Source organism: Jatropha curcas, chromosome 3 (assembly GCF_041381405.1).
Source record: "Jatropha curcas cultivar XTBG-Jc1 chromosome 3, XTBG_Jcur_1.0, whole genome shotgun sequence".
Classification (NCBI taxonomy): domain Eukaryota; kingdom Viridiplantae; phylum Streptophyta; class Magnoliopsida; order Malpighiales; family Euphorbiaceae; genus Jatropha; species Jatropha curcas.
Window position 1 is genome coordinate 19,346,959 of NC_143153.1, and position 25,046 is coordinate 19,372,004.

The 25,046-nt window shown below is 32.8% G+C and overlaps 3 protein-coding genes across 3 annotated transcripts; 1 reads left to right on the forward strand and 2 right to left on the reverse strand.

Moving 5' to 3' along the window:
- Nucleotides 1-1,717: 1,717 nt before the first annotated feature.
- On the forward strand, nucleotides 1,718-7,800 carry PAD4 (alpha/beta-Hydrolases superfamily protein). Its single transcript, XM_089719054.1, has 4 exons — nucleotides 1,718-1,869; nucleotides 1,970-2,309; nucleotides 6,180-6,884; nucleotides 6,961-7,800. The coding sequence occupies exons 1-4, from the start codon at nucleotides 1,850-1,852 to the stop codon at nucleotides 7,753-7,755; spliced, it is 1,860 nt and encodes a 619-aa protein (XP_089575180.1). The 5' UTR covers nucleotides 1,718-1,849; the 3' UTR covers nucleotides 7,756-7,800.
- A 230-nt stretch (nucleotides 7,801-8,030) lies between these two features.
- LOC105641914 (amino-acid permease BAT1 homolog) lies at nucleotides 8,031-11,230 on the reverse strand. Its single transcript, XM_012226566.4, has 7 exons — nucleotides 10,878-11,230; nucleotides 10,606-10,788; nucleotides 10,392-10,511; nucleotides 10,126-10,317; nucleotides 9,046-9,351; nucleotides 8,737-8,919; nucleotides 8,031-8,565 (listed from the first exon to the last, which is right to left on the reverse strand). Exons 1-7 carry the CDS (start codon nucleotides 10,938-10,940, stop codon nucleotides 8,074-8,076), a joined length of 1,539 nt encoding a protein of 512 aa, XP_012081956.1. The 5' UTR covers nucleotides 10,941-11,230; the 3' UTR covers nucleotides 8,031-8,073.
- Nucleotides 11,231-11,366: 136 nt separating this feature from the next.
- LOC105641916 (Photosystem II reaction center PsbP family protein) lies at nucleotides 11,367-15,703 on the reverse strand. The gene is made up of 5 exons (XM_012226568.4): nucleotides 15,203-15,703; nucleotides 14,962-15,117; nucleotides 12,984-13,308; nucleotides 11,991-12,071; nucleotides 11,367-11,635 (listed from the first exon to the last, which is right to left on the reverse strand). Exons 1-3 carry the CDS (start codon nucleotides 15,518-15,520, stop codon nucleotides 13,048-13,050), a joined length of 735 nt encoding a protein of 244 aa, XP_012081958.1. The 5' UTR covers nucleotides 15,521-15,703; the 3' UTR covers nucleotides 11,367-11,635; nucleotides 11,991-12,071; nucleotides 12,984-13,047.
- Nucleotides 15,704-25,046: the final 9,343 nt, after the last annotated feature.

Consider the following 25,046-nt stretch of genomic DNA (forward strand, 5'->3'; position numbering starts at 1 on the left):
AATTAAATTTCATACTATATAAACTAGTTAATTCATTTACTAACAAAAATTCAATTTACCTTCTCATATATCTTAAGTCAACGCACTAATTTTTAACAAAGAATTAGATTAGCTGCTGCCATATAAAAATCAGTCTTATTTCTCGATGAAAACTGAAATAACTAAACATACTTATCAATTTCAATTGTGCTTAAGGTTGACAGTTTAATCAAAGATTTTTCTCAAATTTGCATATAAACGGTACCTTAGATTAAAGCTAACTACTATCACAATCGTATTTGAAACAACCTGAAATGTTATTTTCCAAAACTGATCAAATTAAATTTAATTTCAAATGCCATGTAAATTTTATTTCGCAAATTAAATTATTATGCAATATTCAAATTGGTTTCATTTATGCAAATCAAATAAAACCCAAATAATCCAAACCCAAAACTAAGTAAACCCAAATCAAGTTCTTGGAGAAGTTGTTGAGGACTTTGTTGACTAATAATACTAATAAATAAATAATATTAGATTCTAGAACTACCTAGAAACCCACGCCATTTTTTTCATCCCCACCCATTTCTCTCTTTCTCTTTTCTCTTTCTTTTCTTTTCTTCTCTTCTCCACTACGTCTCCTTTCTCGATCGATTTTTCAGCCACCGTTCGACAGGAACTAGGTGGCAATCGAACCCACAGGCGCTGGTAATCATGTTACCTCCTCTTGGATGAGTGGAGTCCCTATTGATCACAAAGGGGTTTTTTGATTGATTAAATGCTTTATCTCAACTTGAATTCAAGTTAACACTAATTATCTTAAGATTTGAGTTGAGTTTTAAAAAAAAGAAGAATCTCCCTTAATTTTTAACAAAATCCTTCTCTAAAGCCCACTCTAAATGCCTATTTATATCCATTTGAGGGTGAAATGGCCCATCTAAAGTTGACGTGGCAAACCGTTTTGAACGCAACCGCGTCGTACGTAGACAAGATCCTCCATGTTATTATGCCTTATGAGAAAACGACAGATTGACTTGACTCTTGTGGCATTTAGATTCAAGCGCTTTATAATTAAAATTTCACTTCACATCTCTCGCACACAAAAAACTAAACAGACCCAAGTCCAACTTGGGCACTCATTAAAAAAGAAAAGTAGAGCGGACTTTGGTGGGTCCTTAAATTCACCACTTCCTAGAGTGGGCCTTTGTCGGTTTGATTTATAAGCTATATTACATTAAATTTTTTATATATAAAAGAAAAAGTTAAACCCATTCTTTAATTTTGACTTACTTTTATATCATTAAATCAGTTTAGTTTTTCAAAATTTTTTAAATACCCATATAAAAATTGAAAAATTTTTGACTTTTCGATTAAAAATAGAAGTCAAATTAAATTCAATTTCTAATCATAGATAAAATTAAAGCTTAAAACACGTCCAATATTTTGTCTAGAAAAGAAAGAGCTTAACGCATTGATTTGGCAACGTAATTTTGCTGAATTTTATAGGAGACTCGTTGTAACTGTATATTTTATATTTTAATAATAATTATACTATTAGCTAAAATAAAATGTAAGTGCAAGATAATGATTAATTGATTTTGGATAATTATTACTGAATTATAAAAGTGCGTAATTATTATTGAATCTGTAAAATTCAAAAACACTCCAATGTAGTTTCATTTTTTTTTTTTTATATATATAAATATAAAAATTCTTCAAACAAACAAAAAGATCAATAATAAAGGTTATTGATGACATTTCAACACCTCAACCCACACTCTTTAACTTATCCGATCTCTCAACTCAAGCAGCCATCATTTCAGACAAGAGAGAGAGAGAGAGAGAAAAAGCATTACAAAAAGTCCATTCCATGGATACAGAAGCTTCGCCGTAAGTTGCTCATAAAACTTTCTAACCTACCCGGAGAATTTTGACTGTCGAAAAAAAGATACATATGAATATAAATTGAATTGTTGTTATCTATGGGCAGGTTTGAAAGCAGCGAGATGCTAGCGAGTTTCTTGGCGTCCACACCATTGTTATCAGAGTCATGGAGGCTCTGTGATCTCGCCAATACGACATCGCCTCATAGTTTTGTGACAAAACAGATCGGAACTGTTGGATATGTTGCGTTTTCAGGCATCCAGGAGCCGACCTCCTGTACCAATTTGGAACCGCTTCATAGCGACATCACCAATGACCTTTTCTGTCCGTTACAAAATCGAAACGAAGATGAAGAAGAAGAAGAAAGGGAGGAGACGGTGATGGTTCATGGTAGCCTTTTACAGATCTTTCTCTCTATACATTCCAATCAGAATTTTCGAAACCAGGTCAGTTTTCTTAATTGCCTTGTGCCGTACGCTCTACCTACTTATAGTCTCTTTTGTTTGGTTTATATATATATATTAAATTAGTAATTATTTAATGCAGACAATGTTTTAGCCGGATGTGTACTTTCTATCATTTGTTTTAGAATTACACTGCATTTTTTTTTCTATAATTAGAAACAAAATTTTTTATAAGAAAAATAATTTTTTTCCCTTTTTATTTTTCTTTATATTTCTCATAAAAAATGAAAATAAAATTACTTTATTAATTTTTTTAGCTTTTTTTTTTTTTCGCATTTTTATCAACATTCAAACATAGCATTACTACTCCGCGTGTTATCAAGTTATATATGTGAATTACTGCATATAAAAATCTATTCATAAATCTCATGGCACTTTTCACTTTTATTTTGATTTGTTGAACGCTTAATTCATAAAATTACACACATTAAACACTTCGACTTGACATGTTAAATTCTTCGACTTATAAAATTATAAATATAAAATTATAAATATGAAAAAATATACAAATTTTCTTATTAAAGACATATAATTAATCTCTCTCGAGATTTAGTTCAACAAATTTTTTATAAAATATATAAAAGTCGGTTTATGTATTTAGGTATACGCAATGTGATAAAAAAGTTAAGCGGATGTTTATGTCCTTGTGGTTAATATATAAGTTTGATTAGATTAAAGTTGTGCTCGATAATAATTTTTTAAGTATTTTTTAGCGTTTTATAGTATTCAGTAATATAGCGTTTGAACTAATTTTTAAAAGTTAAAATAATATTTTATAAAAAATTAATCCATTTAATTTTTAACTTTTATCGTTTCATGATAAATTATTCAAACCTATTTATAACGGTGATACCTTAAATTGAAAGGTCCTAAATTTTATCCATCACTGTTTTATAATCAATTGATAGGATAAATTTGAGTTTATAATAGTCACAATCTTGTAAAATATTACGATAACGTATACAACGTATATCACAATATTGTAAAAAGAAAAAAAAAAGAAAAAGCTTGGCACCTTTTCCAAAAAACACAAAATATTAATTCATGGGAAGACGCGTTAGATTTTGACACGTGGACATATGGAGGGTTTGAACTTAATTCTCCATTTTATTAATGCTCCATTATTAAAATCACATTCCAACGACTAAATTGCTCTGGGACTACAATAATATATATATATATATATATATATATATATATATATATATATTCTTTGCTTCTGCATTTTATTCACTTAATTTCAAAATTCCTGGTTGATTCATAAAATAGAATAGAAATATATTTGATTTTAATATAAATTTAAATGTAAAGTAATTATTTCATGAAATAATTTTTTTTCCCCGCTTTACTGGAGAATCAAATGAAACCTAAACTAAAATAACTTTTTAACCCTTTTTTTTGGTAACATAACTTTTTAACCCTTTATAAAAGTAGTTTGCAATATTCACTTTTCAATAAAAAAATTAAAAGTGTAGTCTATGTAAAAGGATTAGAGACTAAAATATTTTATAAATATTACCTTAATAAAAATAATATGAATTTGAAGTGCTTTTGTGCTTTGAATTGTAGGTAGCGGTCAACAATCCACACTTGACTCACATTACAAAAAAAAAAAAAAAAAAAAAGAAAAAGAAAATAAATAAAGCAAACACGCATATGCCTGGTGGCTCGAAGATTTTAGAACTGAATCAAATCAGGGTTAATTTTCTAGCTTAATTACAAAAATAAATTATAAACTTTAATTTTAACCAAATATATATATATATATATATATATATATATATATATATATATATATATATAGTTCTACTGTCTTATTTGAAACAATTCAGTAGGATTTTCCTGTTTCGGTTTGGAAATTTCATCTAAATCAAATCTAAGGTGGTGATTTATAAAAATTCAAATCAAATCATGAAAATTATTTAATCGAATTAAACCTATGAATGCGGCTTGATTTTTTGGTTCAGTTTGGAGATTTGGCCGCGATTTGCAAGGAAAAAAATAAAATTGTAAATATGAAAATTAAGTTTAAAATATACTATGACCATATTTAGCAACAACTTTTTAAGTAATTTTTGGTATTTTGATCGGTCAAAATGTTAAACGCTACTTTTTATAGTGTTCGATAATATAACGTTTAAACTAGCTGTTAGAGGTTAAGGTTTTATAAAAAGTTTTTAGTTTTTAGCTTTTCATGAAAGCTAATCAAACAGCTAATTGTTACACATTACTTAAATAGCTAACAGTTACTAAAACAGCTAATTTTGTCGAGCAGACCTTACATTTAAATATCAAAATAAACAACAAAAAAAATAATAAAAGATATAAAAATTAAATATAAAAAAACTACAATAACGAGAAAATAAACATAAAAAGTATTACATTGTTGAAATTTCAAATAATTAGTATAAAAAATCTTCAAACTCTAATTATCCTCCTTTATATCCTTCATAATACTTAACCTTGATCCCTAACTAAAAATAAATAAATAAATAAATAAATAAACTTTCCTATTAATTTTACATCAAATAAAAAATTACTATTAAAATAAATTACTCATATTTAATTATTTTGTCCATTTTTTTTCAAATTCGCTACATCATTCAAGATTTCTTACAACTCAATTGTGTTAAAACTATTACTCAAACAATTTTTTATACAAACAAAATGCAAATAAATTAAGACTTTAATGTTTATGTTTAAATAGAATTAATATAATTAATTACTTCAACATATATAATATAATGAGAAAAGTAATATTGTGAATACTATTTATTTAGTTATTTATTACATTTTCAATTTGGTTTGATTCAAGTTTATGGTTTTAACTTTCAAATCATAACCAAACTAATATCGGCAGTTTTTAAAGTTTTAAAACCAAACCAACCCACTAACTTTCAAAACCACAAATTTTGATTTGATTTTAGATCTGTTTGGGGCGGTTTATGAACACCCACTACTTTTATTTGTAAAAAAAATTTATTGATAATTTTTTAAATAAAATTTTGAATTTAATGCTTTTGTTTATGAAGTGTAGAATTTATTTGTAATATCAAGACAAAAACAAATTTATAGTAGTATTGTTTATTTCGGATGGAATAAATTGTTTTTTTTTCGAGTATTGCAAAAAGGAATTCGAATTTGAATCTATTGTCAAGTCATAATGCACTTACTATTAGGTTATGTCTTGGTGTACCAGATTGATTAAATTCTTCTAAGTTATGATAAAATTTGATTTAAATATATGATTACTTTTATAGGATGAAAAAATAAATTTTGAAATAAATCTATTTATTAAATAGTAATTATTTTTTTTGAAACTTTTTATTAAATAATTATTATTATGGTACAAAATGACTTCCGGAACGAAAGTTGGACAATTAGGATTCACGTGGTGGTCAAATTTATCGACCCCTTCTCATGTATTCTCTTACTTTGAAGTCAATGTTTCAATTTTCTCTTTATGGTTGTGTATTTGACCTACAATAGGAGCTTTATGTAAATTAACAGAAGATAAAAAATGAATTAGTATTCAGGTGCTTAGATATATATTCAAATATCTATTAATATTTTTAAATTTTGGTTATTTAACGGTTTTGTTTATTTTTTATTAATTATTAATGAAATGTTGCTATTATTCCTAATTTTTAAAATTTTAATTATATAGCCCCTTAATTTTGTACCTGATATACTATTTGATTTTTGTGATTAAAAATTAATAAATGATTAAATAGTATAACGAACATAAAGTCCAGAGACTACATAATTAAATTCTGAAAATAAAAGTTCTAACCAAGTGTATTCCGAGAAATTAAATAGTAATGTATGAGAACTATTTGGACGTGGATGCAGATGCTGAAAATAATGGAGTCGAGCAAGTCAATAGTGATGACAGGGCACTCCATAGGAGGAACAACCGCTTCTCTTTGTGCTCTTTGGCTCCTAAGTTACTGTCATTCAACCTTTTCCAGCGTTAAAGTATTATGCATCACATTTGGGTCGCCATTACTAGGCAACGAGTCCCTTTCTCGTGCCATTATGCGGCAGAGATGGGGCGGCAACTTTTGCCATGTTGTTTCAAAACTAGACTTGGTTCCTCGTCTACTGTTTGCACCTCTAGATAAATTAACTCAACTACACGACTTGCTACAATTCTGGCGCTCATCAATGGCTTTCCCACGTTTGGGATCTCCTGCTACCAATTTAGATGATCAAACCGAAGGCGTTTTCCAGTTAGTGTTATATTCGTTGCAAGCTGTTGATGCTACGAAGATGAGTTGCGGGTTTTGGCCATTTGGGAACTATTTGTTCTGCTCTCAGGATGGCGGTATTTGTATAGAGAATGCAAAATCTGTTATAAAGATGATGGGTTTATTGTTGGCGAGCGGTTCCCCAAGCCATAGCATTCAGGATCACCTCGAGTATGGAGACTACATTAGTAAAGTATCTCTGCAGTTTTTGAAAGAGAGAAATTTGCTGCCTCCTGAGGAGCTTCCTGAATCAAGCTATGAAGCAGGCGTTGCACTAGCGTTGCAGTCCTCAGGAATTCCAAGTCAGGTAATTATTTTATTTTGATTCCTCGAGAAAAATAATTCAGATTTCTAATTTTGATTCATGAACCAAAAATCTACAGGAAGCTGATGCCAGAGATTGCCTGAAGTTGGCGAGGCGAATGGGGCGTACGCCAAATCTCAACTGTGCTAATCTAGCCATTAAATTATCTAAAATAACTCCTTACAGAGCAGAAATAGAGTGGTACAAATCATCTTGTGAACAGTCAGAGAATCAAATGGGATACTATGACTCCTTCAAGCAAAGAGGAGCCTCAAAAAGGGATTCTAAAGTAAATATGAACAGGCACAAGCTAGCTCGGTTTTGGGATAACGTAATTAACATGCTGGAAAAAAATGAGCTCCCTCTTGATTTTCAGGGTCGTGCCAAGTGGGTCAATGCAGCCCATTCCTACAAGCTCCTTGTCGAGCCATTGGATATTGCAGAATATTATCGAACAGGAATGCACCGTGAGAATGGCCATTATATTAGTCATGGAAGAGGAAGGAGGTACCGGATTTTTGATAGGTGGTGGAGAGACAGACCAGATAAAGAGGAAGAGAAGAATAAAAGGAGCAGGTTTGCGAGTTTGACTCAAGACACTTGCTTTTGGGCAAGAGTGGAGGAAGCTAGAGAATCTCTAGACAGAGTTAGAAGTGAGAGAGATCCTATGAATTTGCGTTGTCTGTGGGCAAAGTTAGATGAATTTGAAAGGTATGCGAGCCGATTAGTCCAGCGAAAGGAGGTCTCTAAGGATGTAGTAGCAAAAAATTCAAGCTATAGTCTATGGTTGAAAGATTATAAGGAATTGAAATCACAGATTGCCCAGTGGCATGCCCAGTTTCCTAGTTTTCTGGATGCAGAAGTTGTTCCTTAGCATCTTTTTTCTTCGTAATAATGCTCAATCAGGCTTCATAATGAATATCACTGTGACATGGTGAGTTTTCTTTTCTTTTTTTTTTTTTCATTTTTTTTATCGTGGATTTATTTGGGATTGGGTCAACCGATGCTAAAAGGTTAGGTTAGTACTAACCAATTAGCTAGCTAGTTTGTCACTCTTATATGCCCCTTGTAGATATAATATTTATGCTCGACAAACGAAATCATTCAAGAATAAGAAACATTTGGACAAAAAAAAAAAGGTACTACAACTGAATCAAAGTTATATCTCATGTATTTGAAATTGTGACCAAAGTTAAACCTTTTCATTTGGAATCTGAATATTTCTAACAGGTCCTTTGAACCATTTCCTTGCATCCAACACCCACCAAAGCATGATCAAACTCAAACCAACACCCAAAGCTACCGGTGCATAGTTGAAAGTATCCCAAGAAATAGGGTAGTAAGTAGGCAAAAGAAAGACTGAACAGGTATAACAAATCCATAGAAAGGCAGTGAAGCAGATTGGCCTTCTTGCTCTGCCCAAATAAAACGGCCCAGCTTTAAAGTTCTTCTCAGCCATTACCATTCTCGCAAAAATTGGAACGGCATAGCCACCAACCCATCCAATAGTGCATATGGAAGTAATGGCAGTGAAAACTACATTCACTTTTAGTATTGGTAATCCAAGCAGAATGCAGATGGCTGCACAGAGCCACACTGCGTTTGAGGGAACTTTGTGCTTGGGATGCACTTGTCTCCATATTGATGAAAAAGGAATTCCTTCATCTCTTGACAGAGCATACACCTGAAAGCAACTCATATCAGATATTCAAGAAAATGACTGCAACAGATTTATGTTGACAATTCCAAGATGGCATAAGATTTCAGAAAAGAGAGAATTTCTGTTGCTAAACAAGTCCTCTTGAATGTCCAAATCAAGTAAATTAACCTCCCTATGAGATAGACTACAACTTACCACTCTGGCTGCACTGGTAGTGATTGAAAGCCCACCGAAGAAGAATGAACCCCATATGATAAAGAGTAAAACGATTGCTCCAGCAGCATTATGATACCTCCCATGAAAGGCATCGTATAGTATTTGAGCTGGTACAAACGCTCCTGCAGTTTCATTGTTGGTATCGTATAGGTAGTTAAAATCCTGAAGAAGGGTTGCAAGTGAAAATTAGATTTAGTAAAATCACCAACAATAAAGCACGGAGGAATCATTAAATTCTTGTATTGTGATGGTATAAAAGTGGAATCAGAAGATGGTTATTGAAAGTACCTGAATGCTGAAAGTAAGGGCCAAAATATATGCCCATCCAAATACTGAAATGATGCCAATGCTAGAAAGAATTGCAATAGGACCATTTTTATCAGCACCTTTGGTTTCTTCTGTCAGATGAGCTGCTGCATCATATCCATATAGTGAATACTGACTGACAAGAAAAGATAGAATGACTGCGTAAGGTTTGCTTGATATTCCAGTTGATTCGGGCACCATTTCAAAATGTGTAAACACATATGCAGCAGATTTTGTAGTTAATGCCACGAGCGGAAGCATTATAACAATAACCAAACCTCCAATAACCTGCCATTAGTAGGAAAAGTACAATTAAGAAAAAAGACACAAGAAAGGAAAAGTACAGTTAACAATAAAGGAATACAGAAAAACAACAAAACATCATCACCCAACAGAACGCCGGAACAAAATCACCCCAGACCAAAAATCAGAATTGCCTATTATTGAGAAAAAGAGCAAAAATCTAATAGGAGAACCAAAGGTGAAGCTATTATTACTACAAGTATTGAGACTTTTGATGATCATTGTGTTATGCTGTGACCATTGCCTGATTGTCGCTATCCCTACCACTTTTGAGACATTTTGCATCATTTTCAAGGTGAAACTAACTGAAAGACTATTAAGTTGAACGAACAACCCCAACATGGAGGGACTATTTAATTGGTTTTAAACAAAGATCCTGACTTGAGAATTTCACTAAACTAAGGGCACTAAATAGCAATTCACCCATTTCATAATTGTGTCAAGGAAGTGTAACTGCAACCAAATTAGTAGCTTTACCTTTTCATTCCATGAACGTCCTTTTTCTTTAGCAAAAAGCTATAATTTTTATTTGGAACACAGGATTTGAATTGTATGATCATATCTTCAAAGTTCCATTTTTCATACATAAATCACTTTTAAGACTCTCTAGAGAGTTGCTGTTCGCTTCAAAACATAATGGGTCAACTACAAATTGTATGACTGGCAAAGTTGGATTAAACGGTGGCTACATATAAATTGGCAATCATCAAAGTCCATACAGAGAATAAATGATATGAAAGAAAGCATTTAAAGTTATACCTGCCACCACATAGAGATTACATCAAGGAAAGCAATTACTTGTAATGCAAATGTGTTGAGAAATGCCCATATAACAGTGAGGCCCATGTACATGCATAAGAAGAGCCATTTAGGAGCAAAATATCCACCATCTTTATTTGTCCCTGTGCATAATAAAATGATACTCTGCAGTGTTTGTGAACCTGCATATGCCTTCAAAAAACACAAGTCATTTATCTGAATTTCCATTTCCCAATAAAATTAACGACGATGGGAAAGAAATGAACCTGTGTACCAATGCCAGCAATGAGTCCTATAGTCTCAAGCCAGGCACAACACCATGATGCAAATGGACCCCATTTGGGGCCTGCTAAATGTGCTGCCCAGAAGTACAGAGAGCCCGTGGTCTGTTCAGTTGCAGCCAAGACAAAGTGAGGGATATAGAAGGGAATATTAAAAGTTCCAAAATGTGAATCATGAATAAATAAATAAAGAGCATACTGGGAAAGAGGAACAGATCTCTGCCATTGCAATGCCAACAAACCAAGTGAAGAATGAAACGACAAGCCAACCCCAAACAAGACTTGCAGGACCCGCATACAAAAGGCTTGAACCATACAGAGGAGTAATCCCAGTAAAAAGGGTCATCGTCGAAAATGATATAGCCAAAGTCTTGAACAAAGTCTAAAGAAGGCAACAAAAGTACAACTTAAATTCAGAACATGGAAATTGAGATAATTTTATAGAATCTGATTTAAACAAGAAAAGAATACCATTTCTCTTCTGAGTTCTTGCTTGTAACCCAGCTCATTGAGCCGCTTCTCTCCAGAATCCATTGCTTGGATTGGATTTGGTACCAGTGTATACGTTCAAAAACAAAAGGTACTCACACATACAAGTATGTGTATATATATAAAGGTTTAAGGGACTGGATTTCCATTGACGAAAACTAAAGGAAAGAAAGGTTGACTAGATGCCTCTTTATTTGTAGGTTTGTTCTACGAACGAGCAGAGAGCGGACAAGTCAGACACTGCATAATTGAATTCATATTTCACGCAAATAAGAAAACGGCTCCAAGTGAATTTCTCAGCATATGATGTTTGACTTTAAACGGTTGGACTTGTCTTCATTCAGTTAACAAATCATCTTTTCTTTGTCCAGTTCTACCAAAAAAAAAAAATCAATTGCCCAATCTGAAAAGTCAACTAAACACTATTTCTCTTGCGTGAGAATAATAAAAAAATAAAAAAGAAAAAATCTCTTACGGAATCTCCTCTTTCATATATATAAAATATAAATGAGCTACAAAGTAGGAATATACCATATTCACTCCTACTTCTCATAATTACAAATATGGAAATTACTTGTAAATATATAATTAAAATTACAAAGGTCCAAAAAAATAAAATAAAAAAGGCCCAATAATGAAAATACAATCTTTTGCTTAAAATCGAAGGAGCACCTAACCATCAAACACTTCCACCACACCTTTTCAGCTCTGTAAGAACTCTAATGTAGCCGCAGTTAGCCCTGAAATCAGTCAAGTTCACATGTGGAAACATAAGTACATTTTTCATTTTTCATGTTTTCCCTGTTGCAATAGTTTATATGTCAATATCTTCAAATCCTAAGCAGATAATTCCATGTTTTCAAAATCATATTGTGGATAAGAATGTTCAATTATGCGACAAAACTTTGAGCAGATGGATTGGTTCCAAATTAGGTGTTAGATTGAATCTTGCTAATTTATTTAGTTGACAGGGAGATAAAGAAAAATCCACTTTTCTGTATGAATTTTGCACTTCTCTAGGACTACTGAATGTTTTCATATTGTCACCATCAATGTACAGGTTCATATCATATTATTAATGATTACAAACCTTACCTCGAAAAGAATGATTAGAGATGACCAATTCTCTGCCATCCATACAACCTCTGTAAGCCATTATACATTATCGTTTGCAACCTAAATATAAAAGAAAAAATTATGAAACATGATGCTCAAAATTAAATTTTCCTAAACATGACTGATATAAATCATCATAATTCAATTCACTTATTTGTAACCTTGTGGATTTCAAAAAGCTTTATGCTCATGATGATATCCTCGAGCAACACCACACAAATATTACACTTTTAAATGCACAAACAGCTTTGCACGTGCAACATATAATGCAGACTTGAATATGCAAATAAATGACAGATGCTGGAATATGCATTAAAAAAACACACAGCTAACAAGTCCTTCAACACCTCCTTGCAAGACTAGGTTTTGTCTATTGAACCTTTATTTTCTAATACAACACATGAAACTTGAAGTGTCCAAGGGCTGAAAAGTGATTCTTCCTAATATATATATACTTGTATAAAATAAAACAATAGCTTATATGATAATGTACGTGTGGAAAAAAGTCCATTTGGATAGAAAATCATTTGAAATGAAAGAATATTTGAATTTAATATCAGGTTCAATTTCCTTTCATCATCTTTTGCTTGGTAGGCAAATTCAAACAATTAGTTTCAAGTGTACAAATGCATGTTTTTCAAAGGTTGAAAGAGTGGGAGCAAATAATATTTAGTTAAGTTAAAACATAAATGTCTTATAAATTATTAGAATTTGGTTAATTTTTTTTATAAATTCAGCAGGTCAATTGACCCCACTGCATTGCAAGCGGCTTTGCCACTGACAGTATACCTTTTTGTTCTTTCATATCCATTACAGTCATGAACTTAGGACAATTCACAAAGGGCGGGGGAAATGATAAATGAAATAAGAGAAGGTGTTAAATTCCATGAAGATTGCAATGCTCTTTAACCAGCAAGCTTATGTTATTTTCACGTTGATAAAAATCTAATACAGGGTAAGTACAGAGGTTACCTTAGGATTATGAAGCAGAAGTGTGCATTACTAGGCAATTGTCTTGAAAGTAAGCAGTATAAAGTCAAGTCATATATGCTACATCAAATGAATGAAGCACTTCTTCTAACATCTTCCTTGTATCAGTGTCAAGAGGACTCTCTGGCTTATCTGACTGCACAATGTTTAGGAGGTAAATCTTCTTAGAGGCCACAAATGCTGCTGAGAAGATTCTCTTCATCCCTCCCCTTGTGCTGTCAACTTTATACTCGAATTCATACACTTGTACACCTCCATGACCTGATCTCTCAGCCACTGCAATTACCTCTGCCTCCTTCGTACTTTCCTGTACAAGAAGAAAGCAATGCTCTTCTAGTATCAATAGTAGAAAGCACTAAAAAATATTTTACCATGATTGCACAGAATATAACAGGCATGACTCAAATGTTTCCCTCTCAGAAGATAGATCAACGGTATGATTAGAAATTTAGCTTATGGAATTTCTCAAAAGTAGCAGTGAAGATGCAGAAAACAGCAACATAAGGGATCATAAGAATTTTGGTTTCAATGTTTCCCTCTTACAATAGCATTACTAATTAAAGAAATAAACAAAACAATTAAATGGCACATTACAAAAGGAAATACGTACTTAGGAAGCTAGATTGTTTGCCTTCTCTATCCAGGTCTGCAGTATATGCTCCCCACCCCAGCCCATCCCCTGCCTAACATTTGATACCAACAGTAATGTTCAATATGCTGCTGTCTTGCTGTGATATCAAGATCAGATGGGTGTACACCCAACCAAACTACCATTAGGAATAGTCTGGTATGTATTGTATAGGTCAATGGTCTTCACCTCAATGCCAAACAAACTAATACTGGTTCTAGGTCCAAAAGCTAAGTTGTAAGTGAAAAAAATTCCTAGAATCAAATTCCAAGGTCTCCTATAAAAAAGAAATTGTTTTTGTTCTACTTGTTAGGTGTGATGGGGTTTAGAGAAGGGCAACGTTACCCAATTGTGTGTAATCAAAGACCCAACAGGCCTCCAAATGGATCAAAATGGAGAAAAAAAGTAAAGAAGGAAATTAAGGTGAAGGGGCATGCCACTAGATGCTTGTCTCTTTTAAATGTCCCATTCCAAAACATGGCACAAGTTATTTTCAAATGGTTTGCCTCACAGCTTCTAGCATAATGAATCACACGTCCAAGGAGAGAACGCAGGTTAAATTTCAGGATTGACAGTACAGTTGACTTTGAATTAAAAAGCACAGATGTAACATTGCTATTACCGGCCAACTTTATGTTAAATCCAGTTTGAAGTTAACTGAAAAACAAGCGGAAAATGGACTTGTTATTTACTCACTCCGTTCCAAAAATATAGTCTATTTTTCCTTTTTGGTTTGTCCCAAAATATAATTCACTTTCCTTTTTTCCTTTTTTGGATTATAGTTAATCTTTAAATTGTCTATTATTATACGCTTATTAAATTTTATCTTATTTTCAATGTCTCTCGTTAATTCTTACCAGTATAATAATTGCTCATGTGTATGGGAATAATAAAAAAGTTATATGAAATAAAATTATCCTTGAACCATAATAATTGTTACTTCTTAGCCCTAGTGAAAATAGAAAATAGAAAGTGGACTGTCATTTTTGGGACGGAGGGAGTATGAAATATTTGTGAAGTAACATTCTATCAAACGCTCAATACCTTAGTTCCTATACTTCGAAACCTACTAATTGAAACTTGATAATAAAGTCCTTTCTTCACGCCAGTCCCATATACGAACCAAATCTACCCCATACTTTTATGCAAACTCTTTGATTTACTAAACACTCATTCAAATTGAATAGTCCAGCAAATTCATCGTAGAGGTAGAAAATTTGTAGGCAGAGATAGGCACTAAAAATGCATGAAGGTCGGAGTTAAACAAAATGCAAAAGTTCCTTTAAGCAATCCGAACTCCTCATTCAACGAGACATTTAAACAAACACTTACTTTGCGCTTTTCAGCTTGGATAAGCTTGTCAGCCACAAACTGAGGGCTCCCGAATTCACCGAGGCTGGTGAGACGAACCGGATTCACCACAACCCCTATATTGTTACTTGCCTTATTCACCTCCTCAAACAGTACGGTTGCTCCCGCTTTATCCACCTATTTTAAACGAAAATCTAGATAACCCAATTCTTTGAAAACGATAAAAAGAAAAATTGAAGTAACCATGTCTGTTTGGAGGCACCTTAACATAAGAAGAGGGTCTGAGAAGAGTGAACCCTTCCTTGGCATCCGTGTATCTCTCAAGCTTCTCCAACTGTAGAGCCAAAACGGTATTAGAAATGTCTGGTAAAGACTCATTGATGATTAGAGCAAGGATTGCGAGGTAAAGCTTTCTCTTAGTTGAACACAATGATAATGGCAGCGGGTCGTGATTTCTTATTAAGAGAGAATCTTTGGGCAGTGAATTTGAGAAGAAAGGTTTAGGGAACGCAGACTTGGAGCCGCCGTTCTGTTGGTAGGGAGATTTGCTCCAAAGGGCGAAGCAACTCCTCGAAGCCATTGGTTAGAAATGAAGTGAATTGTCTCTTAGATAAGACGCTTTTTCGCCACCGAGTAGATAAATTAAATTAAGGGCCGGTTTGAATGAACGGGTGGGGACAGGACTGGACAGCTTCGGCATTTCAGCTTCCAAATAGTTGGTTGTTCTTTTATGTCTTCGGAGATTAGCAGTGTTTCAGTTGTGGAATTCTTCTTTCGGCGCTATATATATATATATATATATATATATATATATATATATATATATATATATATATATATATATATTATGACGTGCATCCGTTTACTGTACTCATTATAATCTTATTTTGTATGCTTTTATTTTTTTATTTATATAATATTAAAATATAATTTTACTTATATTAAAATAAGTACAATTGGTTAATTTGTATTAGATTTTATCATACAAACTTTTTGTAATGTTACTTTTTCTATATTTAATTAGACTAATTTTTTTATGGCGTGCGATTCACGTTAACTATACTCGTTTTATGTATATTTTTTACACTCATTTAGCTTTTTATTTATATAATTAAAGTATAAATTCTTAACTGCAATAAATATAATGGTCCTTATATATATAGTAAAATATTTTTTTTAAATTATATATCTTGCATTATAATATCTCATTGAAAAAAAAATTGAAATATTTGTTTCTTCCTTTAAATACATTCATATAGTTTTTATTATATATTAGTTGCTTTTGTTTTTTGCTTAAATACCAAATTAATTTATAAAAATTCATCATACAGCTTTTATTTTACGTTTTATAAGTAACTTACATGTTTTGTTAATAATTTCCACTATAATCTCTTTTAGTAAATAAATATACTTTAAAAATAGAATAAAAAATAATCTAATAAATCAAATTAAATATTTATAAATAATAGTAATCTTTATTTTTATTTTTTTAGCCAATCAAAATCATGAAATTATTTAAAAATTTTTTTAATAAAATTATATTCCTTAATAGAAAGAATAGAAATTTGAATTAAATAAAATATCAATATAATTAATCAAATTTGAGATGTCTAAAAATAATAAATTTTCATCTTATTTTTTGTCCAACCAAATTAGAGTAAAATTTGTAATTAAAGAAATTTAACCATATCCTTTTTAAAACAAAATTTTATTTATCTAGATATATTTATTTAAAATAAATCTAAAAAAATAAAATTTTTAAATGCCTCATATTTACACATATTCATTTAAATTGCCTTCTTTTGGCCATTTAGGTATATTCTATCATGGCTCAATCTCGACGTTCAAAACCCCAAAGGGTGAAAGACTTAAGAGAGGTGTCGGAGGCAAAACGAGCTAAAAGAGCTCTTTCTAATAGTGACTATAAGGCCCAAGCCCAAATGCCTAAGAGGGAAGCTCCTCCAATTCCAACTCTGACGAAGGAAGAAAGATTAAAAGACATCAACTCTTGCTTGAAATAAAGCAAGCGCAAACTTGAAGCAATGACTTTCTTCCAAGGTGTGAAGGCGTGATTTACTCTCATGCGCATTATCACCAACCACCTTATGGAAATTGAACATTTCACTTTAGAGGATGCGAAGCCATATCAAACCTCTTAGGCTTTGAGGTTTAAGTATTGTAAATATTTAGTTATGGCCTCAAAAAAACTGTAAATTTAATGTTGAAAAATATTTTTCTTCTCTTTGATTCATCAATAGGGACACATATATATACACATACAAGGTACTATAAACCTATTAGGAATCTAACTCTAATAGAGTTCTATTTACAACTAATCCTTAACACTCCCCCTCAAGTTGGAGCATAGCTATTAATCATGCCCAACTTGTTACAAAGATAGTTAACCCGAGGTCCATTTAGAGCTTTTGTAAAGATATCTCCTAACTGTTCACTTGTTTTAACGTGTGCTGTAGAAATAACACCCTATTGTATCTTTTCACGAATGAAATGACAATCAATCTCGATATGTTTTGCTCGTTCATGGAATACTGGATTTGATGCAATGTGAAGAGCGGCTTGATTATCATACCATAACTTTGCAAGCAAGGATGACTTGAAGCCAATTTCCTCTAATAACTGATGAATCCAAATTAATTCATAAGCAGATTGTGCCATAGGTCGATATTTTGATTCAGCACTCGATCGTGAGACTATATTTGGTTTCTTGCTTCTCCACGATATCAGGTTTCCACCTACAAAGACACAAGATCCTGAAGTTGATCTTATATCAACCTTCGAACCTGCCCAATCCGCATCTGTAAAACACTCAATGTTCAAATGCCCATGATTACTGTGAAGGAGGCCACGACCTGGATTACCTTTCAAGTACCACAAAATCTATCCTAAAGCTTTCTAATGGATAACAGTAGGAGAAGACATAAAGTGGCTTAAGACGCTCACAGAGGAAGCAATATATGGACGTGTTACTGTAAGATAATTCAGTTTGCGCACTAACCTCCTATACATCTCAGGATCATCCAATAGCTCACCACCAATTGAAAGTTGCAAATTAAGAGGCATTGGAGCACTACATGGCTTGGCACCCAACTTTCCAGTCTCCTTCAGTAAGTTAAGGACATACTTCCTTTGAGATAAGAAGATGCCTCTATTAAACCTAGACACTTCAAGACCCAAAAAATACTTTAAGAATCCTAAGTCTTTTGTCTGGAACTGGGTCTAGAGAAATGGCTTAAGTGATGTAATGTCGACTGAATCACTCTCTGTAATAACAATGTCATCAACATAAACTACAAGTAGAATCAAACCAGTCTTAGTACTTCTGAAAAATACAGAATGATCAGAAGTACTCTTCTACATGTCAAATTGATGTACCACATTGCAAAATCTAATAAACCAAGCTCGAGGACTCTGTTTTAGGCATAAAGAGATTTTCAAAGTTTACACACTTTATCCAACTCCCCCTAAGCAACAAAGCCTGGTGATTGCTCTATGTATACTTCTTCCTGAAGATCCCTATGCAGGAAGGCATTCTTAACATCTAGCTAATGTAAAGGCCAGTCAAAAGTAGCTGCTAAAGGAATAAATAAATGAATAGAAGACAATTTAGCGACAGGAGAAAAACTATCAGAATAATCAAGTCCATAAATCTGAGAATAGCCCTTAGCAACTAATCAAGCCTTGAGACGAGCAACAGACCCATCAAGATTCACTTTAACGGTGAAAGCCCATTTACAACCAATATCCTTCTTACCTGCTGAGAGAGGCACAAGATCCCAATTACTATTAGTATCTAAGGCAGCCATTTCTTCTTTCATTATTGCACACCAACCAGGATGGGACAAAGCTTGGACAACAATTTTGGGGATAGAGACAGAGTCTAGGTTACTTGCAAAACAACAAGATGAAGAAGAAAGATGATCATAACTTACAAAAGAAGAAATAGGATAGGTACACTTGCATTTACCTTTTCGAAGAGCAATGGGAAGATCAAGGTCTGACTGGGGAGTGGATGGGACAAGCTCAGGTTGAGTGGAGTGAACTGGATCTAATGTTGAAGCGGTAGGTGGAGGAAGTGAGTTAAGAGTTCCTGGTCTCTTAGAATAAACCGGTTCAAAACGAGGGCGAGCAGATGCTAGTGCAGGAGTGGGAATAGGAGCAGTAGACGCCGGAGCAGGAGCAGGTGCAAGTTTAGGAATGGGAGCAGGAGCAGGAGAGTTATGAAATTGCTAGATAGCATAGACTAAAAGGTCATCATCCTCCCCCTCACTCTTATACATAGCCTTGGCCACGGTTCCGAAACCGGCGGTTCCGTTTCCAGAAAAACTGGAATCGGAACCGAACCGAAAAGGTCCGGTTCCAGTTCCGATTCCGATCCGGTTACAAAACCGACGGTTCCGATCGGTTTTCCGGCGAATCGCGTAATTTTAAATTTTAAATTTTGAAGGCCAGTTTAAAAAAAAATTATTTGAACATAAAAAATTAAAAAATACACCTAAAAAATTTTAAAATTTGAAGACCGGTTTAAAAAAAAATTATTTGAACATAAAAAATTAAAAAATATACCTAAAAAATTTTAAATTTTGAAGACCGGTTTAAAAAAAAAATTATTTGAACATAAAAAATTAAAAAATACTTCAATTAAATTTATTTTTTTAAAGACTTGAATTGTTGAGTGTTGAACATAATTATTTTTTTTTTTAAAAAAATTCAACTGAATTTTTTTTTTTAAAGTTTGAACATAATTTTAAAAAAAAAATGGGCTTGAACTTTTTTTTTTTTTTTTGTTTGAAAAAAAAATTAAGTTGCCTACGTATCCTCTTGGGGTTTAGAGGAATCAAAGCCCACGTAGTTCTTACTTACCTTATACCAATTTCACCCATTTTACCTTAATCGCTATTTGCACCACCGGTTGATGTTCCCGTTGAGGACCCATCGTATAAATCAAATAAATCTTCATTTTCTTTTGGATTTTTTTGGGCTCTTAGTTCGGCCTTGGTCCAATCATCCATGCATGGTTGTGCTTCTAATGAATCGGGTGTCATACGAGATCGTGTTTCATCAAGTATGTTTCCTCCTTGACTAAAAGCTTGTTCAACCGCAACAGTGGAGACCGGAGCTGCTAAAATTTGTTTTACAAGTAAAGAAAGAATTGGAAAAGTATTTGCGTGACGACTCCACCAATCTAAAATTGGAAAATCAGTATCTGCATAATCATCACCAAACTCAAAAGAAGTTGTCAAATAATTATCAAATTCAGAAATAGAACTGGATTCCCTTGTTCTTTTTCGTCTTTGTAGTAAAACTTGTTGAGCAACACCAACACCACTTACCCTTTGTGTTGGAAATTGTTGAATATTAGATTGAGAAGAAGTAGAAGTAGAAGAACTAGAAACTTGAACAAATTCATTATATAATTGCATAATATTTTGTTTAACTTCATGCATTACTACATTTATATTAACATTATCTTCTACATCAAGATTTAATACGTCATAATAAATAGTCAAATAATCACATAAAACATCCATTCTACATCTAGGATCAAATACAATAGCAACAAGATAAAGAGGTAGTATATTTTTAAAATAAGATAACCATTTTTTTTCATTGAAAAAATACAATCTTTTAATAAATCATCATTTTGAAATTCTTGGAGTGCAGTAACAATATTAATACACATAGGTAAAAATAAATTAGATGTGGGATAATAAACCCCACTAAATTTATAGGTAGCATCATTAAAAATTTTTAAAATATCTAAAATTTTTGCACAAATCTCCCAATTTTGTGGATATAAATTAATATCCTCAATATTATTAGTAACAAAAAAGCATAATAATTCTTTATAAGAAAAAGACTCGTTTAGTAATTCATATGTTGAATTCCAATGAGTTGGGACATCCCTTGGAAAACGTTTTGGTCTTTTATTATTTTCTTTACAAAATTTAACCCAACTTTTCATCACTTGGGGATGTGTCCATAAATATGAAATAGCTTTTTTAATTGGAGAAATAAAAGATTAAAGAATTTTTAAACTATCTTGTACACATAAATTTAAAACATGGCATGCACATCTTATATGAAAAAATTTACCACCAATATTTGGTTCACAAATTTTTTTAAGTTCAATAATTGATCTAGTATTTGCAGAAGCATTATCAAATGAAATTGAAAAATTTTTTTTTGTCAACTTATATTCATCTAAAATTGAAATAATTACCCTATAAATATTATTTGCAGTATGTTTATCATCAAAAACACGAAAACCAATAATTCTTTTTTGAATTTTCCAATCATCATCAATCCAATGACATGTAATACCCATATAAGAATGCATTTGCCAATGATCACTCCAAACATCACAACAAATTGAAACATGAATTTTCAATTGAGAAAATAAAAGCTCTAACTCTTTTTTTCCTTGATTATATAAAGAAATAATAGTTCGTTTTACAGTATTTCTTGGTACTCTTTTAGCAGAAGGATTTAAAGTTTTTTGACAATAATTATTAAAACCTACTTTTTCACCAAAACTAAAAGATAAATGTTCCATAGAAATCATTTTTGCTAATTCTTCTTTTTGTATTTTTTCAGAATATTTAAATAAAGAAAGGTTAGAAGCGTACCCGGAAATTTGTGTTTGAGACCGATCAACTCCTATTTTTGTTGGATGTTTTGTCTCCAAATGCTTCCAAAATGATCCATAGCCGTCCGCTTGTTCAAATTTATAAGATTTTCCACAATAATTGCAAATTACATCGTACATTTTCTCACATTTGAATTTTTTTGTGAAATGAATGGAGAATATGTCGGAACTTTGTCTTGCTCTTGTAACAATTTTTGCTCGTTGCTCTTTATCTTCTTGAAATTGCTCATTAAATTCAGATTCTTGAGTTGGAATATCCAAATTTTCATTTGGATAACCCTCAAAATTAAATTGGTCGGGAATCATATCATAGATGTCGTTTGTAGGGATAGATGATTCTCCAATCTTTCCCTTGCCCTTACTCGAATTTGAGTTTCCTCCACTTGCCATTATATGATAATAAAATATAATTTGGAAAATTGAATAAAAAAAATTAGAGAGAATAATTACTTAATAAGAGAGATTGTAGAGTAGAGAAGAATAAATGAATAATATAGAGTAGAGTGTAGTATATTGTAGAGAGAGTAAGTAGAAAGTGTAGTATATTGTAGAGAGAGTAAGTAGTGAGAGTTGAGATTTTTTTGTAATGAATTTGTAAATAAAATGAGGTATTTATAATAAATCTAAAAATTCATTTTTCCAAAAATACCCTTGAAACTAGCCGTTTATGGCTGTTGGGAGGGGTAATTAAGACATTTCACAACAAATTTTTAAAAAAAAAAACCAGATCTGACAGTTACAACGGCTAGAATCACCGGAGAACCGGCGGTTCCAATCCGATTCCGACCGGTTCTCTGGAACCGCCGGTTCTGGTTCCTTATTTGCTGGAACCGGAACCGAATCGGATTTTTTCGGTTCCGGTTCCGGTTCGTCCCGGTTCCGATTACGGTTCCGGGCCGGTTCGAACCGACGGTTCCGGTTCCCAGAACCGTAATATGGCCATGCTTACTTATACATAGAAGAAGGGAAAAATGGAGTATTCTCAAGAAATGTGACATCTGCAGAAATAAGATAACGGTCAAGATCAAGAGAGAAACAACGATACCCTTTTTTATGCCGAGAATACCCAAGAAAAACACAATGAAGGGACTTTGGATCTAATTTGGAAACCTATGAATGGACATCACGAACAAAACAAGTACAACCAAAAATACGAGGTTCAATGGGGAAGGAAACAAGACATTATAAGGAATTGCACCATTAAGCACAGAAGAAGGCATGCGATTAATCAAAAAACATGCAGTAGAGATAGCATTAGCCCAAAAATGTTTAGGGAACTTCATTTGGAATAGAAGTGCCCTAGCAACCTCAAGAAGAGGTCGATTTTTTGTTTCTGCAATCCCATTTTGAGAAGGAGTATCAACACAAGATGTTTGATGGAGAATACCATTCTGTGACATATAAGATTAGAAGGAACTAGATAGATATTCTTTAGCATTATCACTAAGCAATATGCGAACAGAGGTTTTAAATTGAGTTTTAATTTTAGCACAAAAGGAACAGAAAATAGAGAATATCTCAGAATGAGTTTTCATTAAAAATAACCAAGTAACACGAGAATAATCATCCACAAAAATTACAAAATACTGAAAGCCAGTTTTAGAAATAACAGGACATGGACCCCAAACATCAAAATGAACTAACTCAAAAGGGGATGAAACTCGTTTATTGACTCGAGGAACTAAAGGTAAACAATGATGTTTGGCAAATTGACAAGATTCACATTCTAAAATTGACAAAGACTGAAACTGTGGACACAACTTCTTTAAAGTAGACAATGAAGGATGACCCAAATGACAATGAACCTCAAGAGGAGATAGAGCACCAGCACAAGCCAGAGATAACTAAATGGGTTCATCCAGAAGATAAAGGCCACCAGACTCACATCCTCTACCAATAATTCGCTTCGTCAAAAGATCCTGAAACACACAATATGTAGGATAAAATTTGACACAACAATTCAGTATACGAGTAATTTTGCTAACATGCAGTAAATTAAATGAAAAACAAGGCAAACAAAAAACAGAAGACAATGGAAGAGATGGGATGGGATTAGCGGTGCCAATAAACTTGACAGGAGAGGTGGACCTATCAGCTAGAGTAACATGATGATTAAATTATTCAAGTTCTTTTAATGAGGATAAGAGACTGGGGTTACCTGTCATGTGATCAGTGCAACTAGAATCAATAACCCACTCTAATGAGGTAGACATAAGACATGAAAGAGGAGTACCTAAATTGGCAATAGCAGCAATTGAGGAATCAGTAGACTCAGAAGAACGGTATCTAGAGAGTTCAGCATACTCACAATAGAAATTATTACATTGTTGTCAGAAGAAGTTATTGCATAATCTTGAGTTGCCATATTTACCCTTGGTGGCTTATTATCAATTTCTTGCAATATCGTTTAGTGTGACCAGGTTCATGGCAATAATGGCAGATAAGAATGCTTGCCTCCCGAGTGATTGGTCCATTACTACGGTTATTTCCTCCTCTTCTGTTTCATGGTTGCCTAGCTACATGATTACGACTCACAAGGGAACTACTATCAGAAGGGGAAGGAGTATGAGAACCTTCAGTATGTAGCAATCTAGCGAATGTCTTCTGAAGAGACGTAACATCACTGCCTGAAAGAACTTGTGATTTGGCAGTTTCAAAAACTGGAGCAAGACCTGCATGAAAACTCATCACAGCCATTTGTTTCCCAGTTGCGTCTATTGAACCTTAACATCGGGACTAAAAGGTAATAAAGCATTAAGTTCCTCGTAAATTTTGTTAAATTCCATGAAGTAAGCTGTAAGGAGCTTATCTTGTTGGTCGGCTCGATAAAATCTTTTGCAGACCTCATACATACAAGACAGATTACATTTTCCTAAGTACAAGAATTCAAAATATTCCATTAATTCTTTAACAAACTCACAATGATTGATTAACCCAACAACTTCACTGTCAATAGAATTGCGAATCAGTAGAAATAACTTAGAATCTTCCCTGAGCCAACGTTGCCTAGTGTCATCAGTTGGTGGATCATCAATTAGATGATCATCTTTTTCAACACTCCGCAAATAAATTCGAATTGTCTTACTACCAATCTAAATAATTAGTTCCTTTTAATTTATGTTCTATGATTTTATTCATTGCTGGGATCAATTCAATAATAGTAGTTTTAGAATCTGTAGGTGTAGGATCCATTATTAATAAAACCTAAACACCCTACTAGCAACGCAGAAAGAGACAAAAAAAAAAAAAGGAAAATAGCCTTTCACTGCAAACAGGAGCGAAAAATAACCTGAAACGCCAAATTGACAGAACTAAGAATGCCCCTACGAAAATTTCGCCGGATCAGAAAAACAACCACCTCACTAGACTGATGACCAAGAATCGAAGCCAGAAAGTGATTTTCGATCGCCGAAAATAGCTAGAAGCGCCGACAAGTGGT